Below are 16,869 nucleotides of genomic sequence, written 5' to 3'. Positions count from 1 at the left end.
GAAGAAGTTATTTTTCTTTTAACATGTCAATGGGAACGGATAATTGTGAATTACCTAATCTTCTTTGAGAGACGTTTGAGATAACAAACATGAAATAAGTTCTACCAGTCTTTCATCCAGAGAGAAGGAAAAGGTGGTGAAGCTTATAGTTGAAATGGAAAGATTGCTTGCTTTGGAGTAGTACTCCAAGTTGTTAAGATCTTGAGGTTTTTAAGTTAGTGGTACTGGTTAGAATCTCCCAAGGAATGAGTTGAAGGATGGTGAACTATGAGTTTCAATAGTAGTTGTCAAGATATAAAGTCTTTGATTGGGAGTTTGATTAGATTGTATGAATAATCAATTCATGTATTCGTTGAAGGAAAAGTGTAACTAAGTTTAAAGGTAAGGATCAAAACGAGAAAGAAGGTTGATGAAAGGCTAACAGGATGACTAAGGATATTTTGCGAAAATATTTGGAAATGAGAAGAAGCATAAAGGTGGATTGAGTAACTCTTGAAAGTTAAGGAATTTTGAATTATAAAGAAATAGTATATTGGGGAGCATTAATATTATAAAGCTATGGATATGAGAAGGTAAAAAAGAACTGAATCTATGGCAAGATTTATGAAGTTGAGTGCAAAATGTTGATATAATTTAAGTATGGATTATTTATGGGATAATTGAAGTTGAGATTAATCGTGAACCATAAGAGATTTATTCAAGGAATGTTGGAGGGAGGGTGATGGTTTTCATGGAGATTTGTAAGCAAAGGATATAAAGGTTGGGTAAAGTTTGAGGTAAGATAAGTACATTGTTGTGTGTGGAGAAAGAATAATATAGTATTGCTGGAGGAGTTAAAGGGTATAATTGCTAGGTCGTTGAAAGAAGGTTACATCGCCTTGGAGAGCACATGAAATTGTAAAAGAGGAAGGATAAAAGTGTTGTAAAGTGCCTACGGGAGGATTGATCACGGTGATAATGAGAAATAATTATCTTTTGATTTGGAGTGGAGATTTGTTTGATCAATCGAAAGGAGCAACAATATTTTCGAGGTTAGGCTTGAGGATAGGAATTACTAAGTAAAAATATTCGAAAGAGGACATTTCGAAATTGGCACTTATGACAAGATTCGGAAGTTTGAGTTTTATTTTGTCTTTTGGGTTAATACAACACCTATATTTTCTATGGACTAAAGGAATCAAGTGAATTCGTTGATGATATTTTGGTATATTCCACGAATGAGAAATGAAAGACCACGCAATATAAAGCTGGTGGATGTTAAGAGAGAAGAGACTATATGCAAGTTCTAAGAGTAATTGGAAGTTCTTGAGGGAGTAATAAGTGTGAAATAATTTGTATGGAAACATGATTATTTGAGTGAAGTGTAAAGTTTGAGGTAGACTTTCACACATAAGGATTTGAATATGTAACAAAGAGATAATGATTGGAGTTGATAAAGGACCATGGTCAAGACATTCAATATTGTTGAAAGGGAAGCAATGTAAAAGATGGATACTTTGGTGATACTCGACGAAATGAATGGGAAATAAGGAGGTTAACATCCTCGAAATTGTTGGAAAAAGAATAAGTAAAGAATATGTGGTTCAAACAGAGTTTGAGATCATCAATGTTCGAGGAGATGAAGGAAAATCAAGTAAAGAATGCAAAGTGTGATCAATTTGTGAAAGGTTGATTGATTTTAATATTCATAGAGGTAAAAGTTTGAATATATTTTGTAAGAGTAAAAAGGTTGAAAGGAAAATTAATGGAAGAAAGGCGCAATACACCATATCCAGGAAAGGACAAGTTGATAAGAATTTGGTAAAGGTGTATTAATGGTGTAGAATGAAAGCGATATCATTTGGATTATGATGGATAGGTTGTTTAAGTCTGTGATGTACAGAACCAATGAAGGAGACTTGGAGGATGTGGAGCAACTTGTGAAGGCTTACATCAAATTCGTTTTAAGACTACATGGAGTTCCTATGGATATCATGTCAGGTAGAGATTCCAAGTTTCTTTCAAGATCCTGGAAGGTATACATGAGAGCTTTGGTAATACATTGAGGACGATTACAAAAACCACCAAGTGATAAATGGATTGACAAAAAGAAACATTTGACATTAGAGGTCATGCAGAGAGCATGTGTACTCAATTTCGAAAAGAATGTAAAGATAGCTTGGATTGAAAACAAACACAAAGTCACCATTCAAGCTATCATTGGCATAAACACATTTTTGGGGTTTTGTATAGAAACAATTATGAAAGTTCACTATGTCAAGTAACATAAGTGAGATGACCGTTTTACGGACTCAAACGAGTGAAAGAAAACAAGTGAAAATTATCCAAGATGGATTTGAGTGATGAAAGTTAAACAAGGGATAAGTGTTATTGAAGGTGTAACCAATGAAACAAAGGATGAATTTTGATAAGAAAGAAAAGATGAGCCAAAGTATATATATATATATATATATATATGAGTTTGCATAGAATTGGTAAAGTGATGAATAATTTAGCTTTATCATTGGACCTTGGTAAAGTACAAAACATTTATTCTTCAAAGTCATTGTAAAATAACATATTCCTGACTAAAGGTATGAGTTGCAAAGGAAACTATTGAGTTTACCAAGTTGAGCTACAAGAAAGCTAGACAAAATTAAGGTTTGAAATAGCAAAGTGCTTATTACTTTTACTACGGATTGGTAAAAGATGGTTTATATGGAAATTAATTATTTTTAGTATGATGAGTAAAGAATTGATAATATTATCGGTACTCGCAACAAGGAATGATTATAAAGAAGCATTATGATTTTACCAAGGATGGAATGGAAAGGAAGTACCCTACTTCTAAAGTTGACTTAAGTGGAGTTACGGGGGCGTAACTCGTTTTCTTTAAGGGGGTAAAGTGCGATAGAATTACACACTTATTTTTCTTAATTTTGGCATTTTAAGTGCTTTTTCATCAGATTTACACTGATATTCTTGTTAAATTTGATGATTTTACACACTAGGATGTGTAAGTTTATTGGCAAGGATGAATCTTACACTAATAATAGCGTGAGTTTGTTAATTAGTTTAATATTTTACACAATGTTTTGTGTAAGTTTAAGAGTTGAGTTGTTATTTTACACACTATATTGTGTAAGTTGTTAGAAAGTTCGTTATTTTACACATAAGTTTGTGTAGAAATGAGTAGAAGAAATAGAAAGTATGAGTCACAAAGAGTACATCAATATTATACAAAGTGAGTGAAAAGTTTGAATTTCGTTACTTGCCGAAACTTCTTTTAAGGGGGTAGACTGTAATACCCCGTATTTTTATATGTATTTTAATTTAAATAAGTATTTTCTTAAAAGTATTTAAATAATTCAAAATGAATTATTTAGGGTTTTTCGTTAATTTAAAAAGAATGATTTTTATTAAAAGTGTATTTTTAATTATTTAATAATCTTGAAAATATCTTAATTTATGATTTGGAAATATTGGGGCATATTATTTTATAAAAGATAATTTTTAAAAGTCAAAGTCCTAGTTTGATTAGAAATCCTAATTTGAGTAGGAAAGAGATTATTAAGGATAATAAGTAGGAGGTTATGAGAAAGGTTATAAATACTCATCATAGGCCTAGGGTGAAGTGCACCAAAGGTAAATTCTCTGTTCTCTTATTTTATTTTTCCCTTGATCTTCCCCTTCCCCTTTAATTTAATTATTTATTGCACTACACACGCCCGACCACCACCACCAACCTTCGCTAGCGGCAGCAGCCACCAGGCGGCGCGGCAGCGGCGGCCTAGGTAGTTGCATATTGCCTATTCTTCGTTCTTAATTTTTAATCACGTTTTAATCACGTTTAGATTCTAACTCGTCTGATTTTTACAAAAAAAATAGTGTTTTTCGTGTGTAAACAACGTTTTAAACAAAACTCACTACTTTTGGTAGTGAGCACCACCCTCTCGTGGCCAAATTCAGCCTTTAAATATGGTTTTCGGACAGTTTTTGATTTTTAACGAAGGTTTAATGTTCTAATATAATTTTCAAATTTAGTTTTTAATTAAAAAGCCCCAAATTGAAAACCCTAGGTTTCTAAATTATTGTTTATTGATGGAATTTGATTGTGGTTGATTAAAACTATTAGAAATAATGTTTTTAAACTAAATTACAGCAACTTTATAAGTTTTAATAATGCTGTAATTTTTATATATAAGCTATAATTATGTTTCTTGAAAATATTTTTAATTACCCATTAAGTAAGGGTTTTTAAATTAAATTTATTTCAGTTATTTTATAGGGTTTATGAGTGATTTAAAGATTGTATATATTGCTGGAAATTTGTGTGAAAGAGGTATTAATACTTTTTTATAATTTTGGTATTGTAGGAGACTTTAAGTTGAGTAATTTCTAGCATTGTGGCTAGTTGGAAAGATGATTTAAGGTACGTTCGCGTATTTGGTGATTATTTGAATATGTAGAGGCATGCTAGGTTTTATTTAATTAATTTCATGTAGTATCATGATACGTGTTGATTGGAATTTGTGATTGGATTGATGCTGGTGAATGATTTGTGACGTATGACGTGATAGAGTATAAAACATAATATTGGGCCTCAACAATCAGCTTAAGCTTTTGGTTGAGTTAGTCCTTTAACATGGTCACGGGTTCGAATCTCATCCACCCCCCACCTTTAAGTGGAATATTAAGCGCGGGGTATGAGGAGGGCCCATGCTGCATCCACACTTCAAGCCTAACGGGCTCTCATGCGAGGGGGCGTGATAGAGTATAAAACATAATCTTGGACCTTAACCATCAATTTAAGCTTTTGGTTGAGTTGGTCCTTTAACAGGTTTAAAAGGGTCACCAGCATCAGCTGAATTTCGGAAGCATGCTAGATAGTTTTGATCCATTCAACTTCATCATCTTTGGCACGTTAATTGTTTAAAAGGTAGAAACTTCCAACATTTTACTATTATTGGACATCAATATTCTATGACATGACATATTAGCTAAAAAATATATATGTATACACAGATCCTTAGGAATCTATGTATACCTAGTCGCGTGTATCTCCTAAATATATTGTTGAGTTAGTTAGAGTCTTGCTCGCGATAGGTTTGTGTATTAATGTATTATTATGTACTATAGGCATGTTGTTATTGTTAATAAAAAGGTGAAGCCGTTTGCTTCTTATTATCTTATATATATTATCTTGACTTTAATACAGATTTCCATGATAAACATGAACTCCCATCAGTCTTAGTCAACCTTCATCGTTCTTCCCAGACTCATGGCAATGGGAAGAGCCCTTGTCCGCTCTCTGTACCTGGTACACCACCATAGGCGGTTGTGCTGTCTCCCATATACGTCAATAACCCTCCACTTCCGGCGCCTTTTGTCTGTAAGGTAAATTTACTGTATTATAATGGATAAAGTTAGTGATGAGTTTGAACTTAGATTTTTGTCTATGGTTTTAGGAATTTAAGTTAAGAGTATTATATAATTTGTGTATGTAATGGGTTTGTTGATCATTGATTATGGTGGTAGGGAATATGCAGTTGACAGAAGTATCTGATATGTAGATGACATTACATATCTGAATTCTTGTAATTTTAACATGTTTGCTAATAGGAGACGAAGATTATATAAAAGAAAATTGAGGTTTACATTATGGAATACTTGTGTATTTAGGGTCTTTAACTGTTGTTCCGGTCTCAAAATATGTCAGGACTAGCCCTGGGATAGAGTGGTCTGAAGCACAAAAGATAACACTGAGTGCAGACCTTGAAACTTCTGCAAGGCAGCTGCTGAAATTTCTAGCAGAAATTGACAAAAATCACACTCTCTATGAAGGTCCTGTCTTGGATCGTGCCATTTACAGGTATTTTGCATCATATGCAATTATAATCTCTTCCATTAGCATAAGAGAGTGATTTGTTTATGTAGAATGATGCCTTAATCTTTCTTGAAAAGGTACAAAAACTATTGGCTACCTCTGCTAGCCAAAAATTCTGAGCCTGCAGGATTAGGATGCCCTTTAGTTGTACCACTTGACTGTGAATGGATCTGGCACATTCACCGGCTTAATCCGGTTAGTAGCCCTTAGGTGAAATAGATCTTTTTACTCCTTACTAGTTTCTGCACCTAAGATGGAGGACTCAACTTATATGTAATTTTCCAGAAACGTTACAAGACAGATTGTGAGGAACTTTATGGAAGGATACTTGATCACTCAAATGTTGAGTCAACCACCCAAAGGACTAGCCTTAACCAAATGAATGAAATTTGGACAAGGATGTTCCTTGATGAACCATTTGAGGTTGATTTAAGCAATCCCATGACGGAAAGTGATGCTGTTAGCAAATCCGATTCTCAAAAGAGCACGGACTATGATCTTGTATCTGCCGTAAAAAGGCAGAGTACCTTCTTTTACCAGGTAAAGATAAAAACATCTTGTTACCTTCCCAAAGCTCCATTACTATCTGGACATAAAAATGCCTTAGAAAACAGAAAAAAGATTCTTTTTTAAGGTGAGAAGAGTATTACATACATGTTCATGTTATTGTCACAGGTATCTAGGCCTCATGTGAGCAATAACATATTTCTGAAGGAAGCAATAGCTAGATACAAGGGGTTTCTTCATCTAATTAAGAAAAATAAGGAGATGTCTATAAAGCGCTTTTGCGTTCCAACATATGATATTGACCTCATTTGGCATGCTCACCAATTGCACTCGGCCTTATACTGTAAGGACACGACTGCTATATGTGGCGAGGTACTGGATCATGATGATACTGATACTGATAGATCAGAAGGTATGAAACTGAGTGTCGAGTTTATGGAGACTTCCAAGAGGTGGGAAGAGTTATATGGTCTTAGGTATTGGAAAGCAGGAGCAATGTACAGAGGAAGTGCACCTTCACCTCTTACAGTTGATGCTCATATATTCGAGAAAACTCAGAAGAGTGAAATCCTTGCAAACAAAAGTCAAAATATTATTCAACTTCCAAAGAAAATGCTAATAGAGGTAAGTTTTAAATTCCTTGGCCAGTAATAAGAGCATTTTTTTTTCAGCAATATGCAAATACTGATACACATTCTCTGCCTGGAAATAGTCGTCACATTATCCTAACCTTTCATATTCAAGTTTCATCACGATCCTTTATAAAGGTTATTACTGATTTTTTTTAAAATTGTGGGTGTGTTTGGAAATCCAATAGTAATCTATTTCTATTTTGGGAACGCGATAAATTTTTCCGGATGATGTTGCATATATACATTCAACTATTTTTCCCCTCTAAAACACTTGCAGGTTCTACTGGAGATAGTGGAAGTAAGAGGACTACCTCAAAGGCATGGAGATAAACTCTTCATTAAGTTCAGTCAGAGAAACAAAAATAATCTTCATTATATAACAGAGAAAAATCTGAGTATTTCTACAGAATCTCAGAAAAAACAGGTGATTAATTTCCAGTCTGAACCAACCTCAGAGCTTCTCTTTGAACTGATGTCCAAGTCAAGTACTACAAACTACCTAAATTCTGCCAAAATTATAGGCACTACAACAATCTCCCTAGTAGATGTTGTGAATGCCGGGCAACAACTCTCAGTTGACCGATGGTTCGAGTTGCTCCCACCCTTGGAAAGTAAAGACACAAATCCACCTATAAGTTTACGGATTTCTCTCTCGTTCACTCCTCCTGCTAGTGCTCCGTATATGCTCCATATGGTTCCTTCAGGCGGAGTCAAGAGTCATACTCTTGTTCTAGATAAGGCTGGTAACCCAGTTATTGGAGTTTATATGAGGTGACCATGAGTCCATGACAGAGCTTAATGCACAATTGTAGTCTACTTAACATTTAGTATTAACAGGATATTAAGAAGCCTAATATAATAGTTTGAATCCTTTTTTGGTGATTTGTGATGCCTAGGTGTGTCGACAAAAGTCCGTATGAAGTGATTGGCGTGTTGGAATCAAGGGAAGATTCTATACTTGCAAAAAAAGAGGGAGCTGGATGGTCTTTGATGGATTCTCAATGGGACTTTCGTCCACGAAACAAACCAGAAAATTCCTATGAGCTCTTAGGTGAAACAAAGGTAAGCATATGCATATCTTTGACATTCAACAGGACCATTTCACAAAAAAAAAAAGAAAAAGAAAAAAGAATGTTTATGTTTATGCAGGTGATATTCTTTCCTGGTAAGAAATTAGATTACGAAACCAAACACAGCAGTCAAAAAGACGAGCATGACAACTTCACCACTGCAGTTGAATTTTCTCCTGAAAATCCTTATGGAAAAGCTGTGGCTCTCTTGGACTTAAAATTTGGTGTTCTTCAGGTAATATTACTTGCATATTCAAACTCTATCAGCCTAAGTATAGAAAGTTTAAAGTTTAAGATTCATTTTAACTATAGACTGTGTGTCAAGTAGGTCAAGGAGGATTGGTTCCTGCTACCAGGAACTATATCTGCCTACTGTATCCTATATGATGCATATGGAAGGGAATGGGAGAAGAAATTAGATACAATGACACAAGAAGAATGCAGAGATTTTAGTGTCATTAGTGCTTTAGATGGAAGTGGCAGGGAAGAAGATTGTAGTGGGGCTAGTATTGGAGGAGATGGCGGGGGAGGAGATTGTAGTGGGGGCTCTTGTGGAGGAGCTACATGTGGCGGTGGTTGTGGTGGATGTGGAGGATGAATCATTAGCTTCAAATTCATGATTATTGATTGAGGAAATAAGTTGAGCTACGGATAGTTGATTTAATAGGCAATACCTAGTACGGAGTACATTATAGAAGAAAGATGACAGATATGACTGATATTCAAGAGTGTATTATGGAGTAATTGTATAATTCAAGATGACAGTAATATGGAGTACATTTCTTCAAGCATATTCATGTACATCAGTGCATAACCTATGAATAACAGTAGATCTGCGTGCTCTTCTGCCTTTGTTTGATTATTTGCTTATTATCATTTCACCTCAATCATATGATATGATCTTATAATAGTTTGCATTATATCTTCAGGATCTTATATAAACACTGAAATGTATGTATGTATGTATGTATGTATGTATGTATGTATGTATGTATGTATGTATGTATATATACCCTGTTCAAACTTTGAGTGAAGCCAAGCAATTATTAAATGTGTGATAAGATTATAATCAACATCGGTCCTCTTTATCATCCTAATAAAACTAAGAACATGAAGGAAGTACACTAATTATTGCAGCTATTGAAGCAACAAAATGACAAGGGAAAAACAGTTGAGCAAGTTGAAATAACAGAACCTAAAGTTGTGGTGAACTTAGTGAAGCAGCCCCAAACATGGAGAAATTATTATAAAAAGTAACAAGAAAATGAGTATTTTGACAAGGGAAAGAGCTAACAGAAGTGTTAACCTTGTACAAAAATGGTGGGCACGCCGCATGCTTCATTGTCTTCAGTAATCTTGAACATCTGCTCAGTCAGATCCAAATATTGGGAACATGTGAGAGCTTGTCCCATTCAGGTCCCTTGTGTTTGGCACCTCTTTTTCAAAAGTGGGCATCCTCCAACCTGCAGACTCTTTAGTTGGGTGAGACGTCGCATGGCCTCTGTTGAAGGTAGAAATTTCAACACTTTGCAATTCCATATCTCCAATATCTCAAGAGATGACAGGTCCCCTATCCACTCTGGAAGTTGATCCAAGGCAGGAAATCTCTGAATAATCAGATATTTAATGCTAGTAAGAATGAGTTGAAGTTTTTGTGGCAGCAACTTGACATTTGCACAATCCCTCAATGTTAGTCTTATAAGGGATTGATTACTTAGGGAGGGGGTAATGTAAGAAAAGCACCTTCTGAATTCTTCCTCGTCTTCAAACCCACCAATTTCTAGATCCTTAAGGCAATGAAGATGTGAAATTGACCGTAGCACAGAAGTCATTAACTTTCCTGAATTAACAGCAGTTAATGTGACAAGACCCTCTAATCTACTTAAATCTGGGACAGGATCCTCAATCAATGGGCAGTTCTTAATCCTCAGATACTCCAAAGACGTACATTCCTGTATACTAGTTGGGATCCTTGTTAAAAGTGTACATCCATCTATGATCAGTTCGCGAAGAGAAGAGAGGCCACGGAAAAGATACTGAGGAAGAGAGTCCAAGGATAGGCAATCTCTTATGTCCAATATCTGAAGATATACAAGGGATTGTAGGCCTGTGGGCAAAGACTCAAGCTTGCTACAGCTCCAGATCTCCAATCTCTGTAGGTTCGTACAATTTGGCAGCTCCTGAGATAGAGTCTTTATCTCTGATAATCTATACACTTTGAGCGAAGTGAGACTACCATTGTTAAATTTGATGATTTCTGAGGGTATTGAATCCAGCTGAGGGCAACCTCCAACTTTTAGAGTTTCAAGGCAAGGAAATGCAGTTGACGCTATTGCTAGGGGTGGTGGCTTCCAAGTGGCTAACCTGGAAAATTCCCAGATAAGAAGATGTCTTAGAGCTGGAAATAATTGTACTGCATTCAAATTAGTAGCGTAAGGCCAACATTTTTGCTCGCTAGTACCACTCCTACTTTGGTACACAGGTGCATCATGGTCACCAACATAAAATTCATTGCCTATAGATTCCATTCCATGGAAAAATGTCAGCTTCAGAATATTCAGACAGGGAAGTAGCCCGAGAGTGGGAAGTTGTTCACAGCTGCTGCAATAATCTATTTTCACCACTGTGAGATTGCTAAGCAGTGCAAGACTACCTCTCTGATTCACAGCCATTTTCATAATCCATGAAGGAAACCTCATGCCCTTGAAGCTTGCTAATTCCAGTGATGTTATATTTGGGTGAGGTTCCAAACCACCCAAAACATCCTCATCAGTATTTTCGCTACTTGCTGCTCTGACATAAGCCCAACTCAGGCTTAATTTCAAGACCTTGCACTTTCTACCAAGGCCAACTTTCCTTGCTTCCTCCTTTCCCTTTACATGCTCAAGACCCTTGATGCATATCAGACCCATAACTTGATGCAGAGGTTCCAGCTCATCAATAGTCCATCCTTCCCCATCGCGTAACTCAAGATGAGGTAAGGTCTGCAGGCAAGTGAATTGCTGTAATCCTCTAGAAGCAAACACATAATCTGATGTCAAGATGTGTCTTAAGCTGACCATCTTGTGCAATTTCTGGGGTAGTTGTTTTAGCTCTTTACAACCTTGCAGGCTCAAAGTCTGTAGTTGGTAGAGTTTACAGATTATATCTGGCAATGTTTTGATTGGATTATAAGATAGGTCAAGATATCTTAGATGTTTCAACTGCCCAATGGCAGGGGAAACCTCCGTTAGCCCAATATTGGCCATTATCAGTGTACGCAAGTACATTGCGCAAATCAACATATCCCACCTCGGCACACCACCCCAAAAACTTACTGTTCTTAGCTTCTGTATGTTCACCCCCACAGGTGTTTTGGCTTCAATTTCAGTCTCTCCAAAATTGATAACAAGATGTCGAAAATCAAAGGAATTATGCAGCGTGGCTTCTGCATTCCAGACCAACAAATCCTTTTGCCAAATATACACTGCAAGATCATGCACTAAATCATGCATCTTGTAGAGCATAATTTCACCGGTTTCATCATCCTCTATTTCTTCCTGTAAGAACGAATTATTCAGTAAAATTTGAAAATATTTCTCCCCAGTTTCCTCCATGCTTGTTCCAGATTCATGCAGAAAGCCCTGAGCCAACCAAAGAGCTATTAATTGGCCCTTATCTATTAAGCTGTCTTTACGAAAGATTGCAGAACAGGCAAAACATTGCTTTAAAGACAGGCAAGGTAAATTCTTAAAGCTTAAAAACAATGATGGCAAGATGTAATTTTCATCATCTTGTGGCAAATTCCATAGTTCACTTCTTTCTATTGACTCCCATTCAGAAGGATGTTTCTTCAGCTGCAATAAGCCTCTGATTGCTTTTAATGCCAAAGGAACGCCCTTACACTTCTCAACAATCCTTCTCCCAACATCCTCAAAAGAAGAAGTCATACTTGGTAGCATCCTACTAACAAAAACATTATGTTTCAGTAAGGCCCAACCATCATTTTCTGATAATCCTTCAAGCTTGTGTGTGTAGACTGTTCGTGCTTTCTCTGCTACTCCAATGCTACGAGTGGTAATTAAAACCACACTTCCTGCTATATCCCCAATTCTCTGCAATTCATTCTTAAAGGAATCCCAAAGCTCAAGGTTGTTGTTCCATACATCATCAAGTACAAGCAAGAACTTTTTCTCCTTCAACTCTCCTTGAAGTTTATTAATAACTGCACCTGTATTGGTTACATTACAATTGCCTGATGTGAGCGATTCAACCATCTCCTTCAGAAGTCTTTCAATATCGAAATTCTCAGAAACACATATCCAGACTTTTTTCTTGTTAAAGTGTGCATCAACTTTCTCATGTTCATATAGGCGTCTTGCTAAAGTTGTCTTACCAAGGCCTGTATGACATAAATAATCACAATCAACAAATGCTTACAATGTAATTTTGTTCCCTTCACCTTATATTTACAATTCACAGAATACAAGTTACTGATAATGTCGTCAATAAGTTCAAATATCTTAAGTTAATTTGCCAATTAGGGCTATTAGCTCAAATAAGCTCTGAAAAAGGCTAGTATGTTCCATTAAGCAAACATAACCCAAAATTTTAAAACTAACAAAACACTATTTTCATGCAATTTTTAAAGAAAAAAGACAAATAAATTTACCTCCAATTCCAACGATGGCAATGGTGGACAAATCACCATTGTTAATTGGATTGCAAAGCACCTCTAGTAGCTTCTCCTGATCAATCTCCCTCCCTACGAACTCGTAATCACTAGCAGCAGCATGTTTTCTAACTTGATTCAAATTAACAATATACTGATCACCTCCATCCATAAAAATAGATGAAGCAACTGCTTCTCTTGCCAACTTCACCTGCTTAAGACCCATCTTCTGTGCCTCCTCCTCTAGCTTTTCCAACTTTGAAACAATCTTCTTGACTCGATAACTCAACTCGAAACGAAACAAGATAGGATTATTATCACTGCTAGAGATATTGAAAAACTTGTAGATTTTTTTCTTAGGCTCAAATTTCCTACAAAGTAATTCATAAGCATGATCATCCAATATATTATCAGCAGAATATGCAACATCTTTGAGTTTCATTAGCCAAAGTTTAACAACTTGGCTTTTTTCTTCATGACTTTTGGTTCCTAGATCATCCAAAAATGCTTGAACATACAATAACTTGTTCTTTAGCAGTTCGAGTTGATCGTTGAAACCCCATGAAAGTGATCTGATCTCCTCAAAAGGGCGAGCTGCCACTAACTTGGTGTTGGGGTCCAATTTAGTCCAATTGGGCCTAGGCATTAAATGATCCAATTAAAAGCCCAAGGTCAAGGTTCAACTCTCCAATTGTGCTAAAGTCAAAGGTCAGCCCTCAAAGCAAGCCAATTGGGCTAAGGCCCAACCTCTCCATGTATGAAGAGGTATAAAAGCCATCAATATTCAAACATACATATTCATTCATAGATTCATATACTCTCATATATTCAAGCAAAGCCTCAAGCAACTAATTCTCTTGCATAGTGTTCTCTTACTACACACTGTACTGACTTTAGCATCGGAGGGGCCTTCCTCGGCAACACCCCCGAGGCTAGTTTACGTGTGTTTACTGTGCAGGAAACCTTCGGCCCAGCATAACTTGGACCGAATCCAGTCTTCTCCGTTTCAGCGGACCTTCGGCAAGGTCCCATTGTTTTCACCCGAAACAATTTGGCGCCGTCTGTGGGGACGACTTTCAAAAATCTTTAAGCCAAATTTCTAACCAAGATCATCTTGCAATTATCTTAGTAGCAATGGCTAAGAACCGCAAGAGCAAAAGCCTCCGTCAAGGAGCGGGCGAAAAGCCTAAAACCCCTACACCACCACCCTCGCCGGACCGGAACTCTACCAAGGGTGCCAGCTCGGGGGGAGGATCATACAAGGAGAATTCCCTTTCTCCCGTAATTCATGACTCTCATTATAGGCCGAGTCACTCTCGGTCTAGCAGGGGTGAGTCCGATCATAGGACACATTCAGTGCCCCAAAGCCAACCATCGGCTGCGCGCCCTCATTCCCATACTCGGCCGAGGACCCCTTTGACGGGGCCCAGCTCGGAAGAGGTGGCAAGAGCGCTGGCAGTGCTCATGGAGGCGATGAGGGCACAAAATATGCCACCACCTCGTGATCGAACTCCTCCGCATACCCGGCATCAGCGGAGGAAGTTAGACCATGATGGTGGGAAGCTTCCTTCCTTCCGGGAACTTGAAGAGTGGGAAGAGGATTCCTGGAAAAATGAAAAAGAGAGGAAAAATAACCCTCAATTTTTAAAAGGATCCTCATCCTCAAGACCAGAAGCGCATAAGAGCAGCAGCTCAGCTTCTCGGCCAGAATCTACTCACCGAGAACCTGAGACTGTTCGCCGAAGCGTCCTTAACCGACTCGGCGGCAAGGAACCGAGCGTGCGCAGTCGCCTCTCGTTCCCTGCAGCCGAGGCCCAGACTTCCCAGCCAGGGACGAAAACCACTCCTACCTCTCTAAGAGGGCGGAGCGCGGTCCCTTCGGCCAGGAACAAGGGCAAGGCCGTTATGCTACCCGCCAGTTCACCATTCGAGCAATGGATACTGGAAGAGCGCGTACCCACGGTTAAAATACCGTCGCACATCACATATGACGGGACCTCGGATCCGAAGGATCACGTGGCCTCGTATGAGACTCATATGCATCTTTGCCCCAGATCCGAGGCGACTTGGTGCAAATATTTCCCAACCACTCTCAAGGGGGTCGCGCAAGCGTGGATCTCCAAGGGAGTAAGGCAAGGCTCCATAACAGGGTGGGATGATTTGTCCTCCAAGTTCAGGAGCAAGTTTTCCACGGCAAACCGCCGAGAGAAGACTACTGCAGAGCTCATGAGTCTACAACAGGGGGAAACCGAAAGCCTCCGAGACTATCTGACCCGTTTCAGTAACGAGTCATCCAGCGTCTCTCAGCTAGACCAGGGGCTAGCCGTTTTTGCAATGCAGAATGGCCTTCAGCCCGGAAAGTTCCTAGACTTCATGGTCATGCATACCCCGCAGACCTTGGAGGAAGCTCTGAATGCCTCAGATAAGTTCATCCGAGCCGAAGAATGGAACAAAGCGAAAACCCAACCTCAATTTGGGGGAGGGAAACAAAGGCAAATACCCTTGTCTGAAGGCCAAGGCCATAAGGCAAAGGGAAAGTCAAAGGCCTCGGAGCAATCTTTGGCCAGCGACCCAAAGAAGGAAAGATCTGCCTCATACACAGGCAGATACGAGTCCTACACTCCGCTCTCTCTTCCACGCGCCAAAATTTACAGCGTGACGAAGGAGGAGCAGAGTTATCGAAAGCCGAGACCACTCCCAGAGTGGTATCAGCGAAAAAATAAAAATCAGTGGTGCGAGTTCCACGAGTCTTCGGGACACAACACTGAGGAGTGTATCCAACTGAAGGACCAGATAGAGGACATGGTCCGGAAGGGATACTTGAAAAAATACATCGCGGATCACCGCGAGAAAAAAGAATCCGAGAAGTCGGCAAAGGACTCTCGGCAAGACCTCGACTTCCCCCGGAAAAACAGTAAAAAGCCGGAGGGGAAATTCCCTCCGATCAATGTTATCTCGGGAGGAATATACTCTCGGAGGGAGCACAAGCGACACCTTAGAGCTTTGACTCACCAGGTGAACAACGCTGACATTCAATCTCCCCAATCGCCGGTGCCGAACATGACGTTCACAGCCGCCGACTGCCGGGGGATTACGTTCCCTCACGAGGATCCGTTGGTGATCATCGCCACGGTGGCCAACCACGACGTCAGTAAGGTCCTTGTTGACGCTGGTAGCGGAGCAAACATTCTGTTCCGAAAGGCCTACAATCAAATCAAGTTGAAGCCCAAGCACCTTACGCCGGTACCCTACCCGGTATCCGGGTTCAATGGGGCTTCAACTTATCCAGATGGGAAGGTGACACTTCCTGTCACCATCGGCTGCGGCTGCGATGAGGCAGCCAGGAACGTCATGATTGAATTTTTGGTAATTGACGCTCCTTCAGTGTACAACGTGATTTTGGGGAGACCCATAATTTATGAGATCCAAGGGGTTGTCTCAACTTATCATCAGCTGATGATTTACGCCTCAGACGCCGGCTTCCCCGAAAGGATACAGGGCAACCAAAAGGACGCCCGAAGGTGCAAACTACCTCAAACCATCCAATAGTCGCCCAGATGACAAGGATGAGGAGGAGAAAGAAAAAGAAAGAGAGTCGAGCACAAAAAAGCCGAAAGGCCTAAGTGCTTCGGCCCAAGGATCTGTACCCAGAGGTAAAGGCCCGAAAGGGAAAAGGCTAGCTCTTCAGCTGAGCCGCAAGACTCAGAGAGCCAGCCGAAGAACAAAAAGACTGGGACACCTGCTGACATTGGCAGCAGGCCAGATTATGAAGAGTCCAGTCCATCAGCAATGGACATGGACCAACAGACTGAAACAGTTGAGTTGGCCGAAGGAGACGTTGAGAAATGTGTAACAATCGGGATGGACCTTGATCCGAACACCCGTTGTGAACTTATTCAGCTCCTTCGGGACAACAGAGATGTGTTTGCTTTCTCGGCAGCTGATATGCCCGGGATAAGTTCAGACCTCATCTCCCATAAGCTTAATGTTGACCCGACGTGTCGACCAGTTAAGCAAAAGAAGCGGAATTACTCCGCCAATAAGAACCGAGACATCGCAGCCGAGGTCAAAAAATTGTTGGAGGCAGGATTCATCGAACCTTGCCAATATCCAGAATGGCTGGCAAATGTGGTGATGGTTCAG

General features: G+C 39.1%; 2 protein-coding genes across 4 annotated transcripts; one reads left to right on the top strand and one right to left on the bottom strand.

Moving 5' to 3' along the window:
- The first annotated feature begins 4,380 nt into the window (after positions 1-4,380).
- Positions 4,381-8,937, top strand: LOC110709779 (glycine-rich domain-containing protein 2-like). 3 transcript variants are annotated; one of them, XM_021888025.1, is made up of 11 exons: positions 4,381-4,411; positions 4,820-4,918; positions 5,198-5,376; positions 5,699-5,851; positions 5,944-6,061; positions 6,152-6,406; positions 6,542-6,997; positions 7,283-7,776; positions 7,902-8,067; positions 8,155-8,310; positions 8,404-8,937. In XM_021888025.1, exons 3-11 carry the CDS (start codon positions 5,261-5,263, stop codon positions 8,671-8,673), a joined length of 2,184 nt encoding a protein of 727 aa, XP_021743717.1. In that variant the 5' UTR covers positions 4,381-4,411; positions 4,820-4,918; positions 5,198-5,260; the 3' UTR covers positions 8,674-8,937. The 3 variants fall into 3 exon arrangements, with proteins under 3 accessions (XP_021743717.1, XP_021743718.1, XP_021743716.1); XM_021888026.1 differs by lacking the exon at positions 4,381-4,411 and having other exon boundaries at positions 4,431-4,918; positions 8,388-8,588; XM_021888024.1 differs by lacking the exon at positions 4,381-4,411 and having other exon boundaries at positions 4,432-4,918.
- Positions 8,938-9,086: 149 nt separating this feature from the next.
- Positions 9,087-13,301, bottom strand: LOC110709778 (putative disease resistance protein RGA3). The gene is made up of 2 exons (XM_021888023.1): positions 12,727-13,301; positions 9,087-12,456 (listed from the first exon to the last, which is right to left on the bottom strand). Exons 1-2 carry the CDS (start codon positions 13,166-13,168, stop codon positions 9,488-9,490), a joined length of 3,411 nt encoding a protein of 1,136 aa, XP_021743715.1. The 5' UTR covers positions 13,169-13,301; the 3' UTR covers positions 9,087-9,487.
- Between the last annotated feature and the right edge of the window lie 3,568 nt (positions 13,302-16,869).

This window comes from Chenopodium quinoa, unplaced genomic scaffold (assembly GCF_001683475.1).
Source record: "Chenopodium quinoa cultivar QQ74 unplaced genomic scaffold, ASM168347v1, whole genome shotgun sequence".
In the NCBI taxonomy this organism is placed as follows: Eukaryota; Viridiplantae; Streptophyta; class Magnoliopsida; order Caryophyllales; family Amaranthaceae; genus Chenopodium; species Chenopodium quinoa.
The sequence above is the reverse complement of the archived record's forward strand: the minus strand, read 5'-3'. Positions and strand labels throughout refer to the sequence as shown.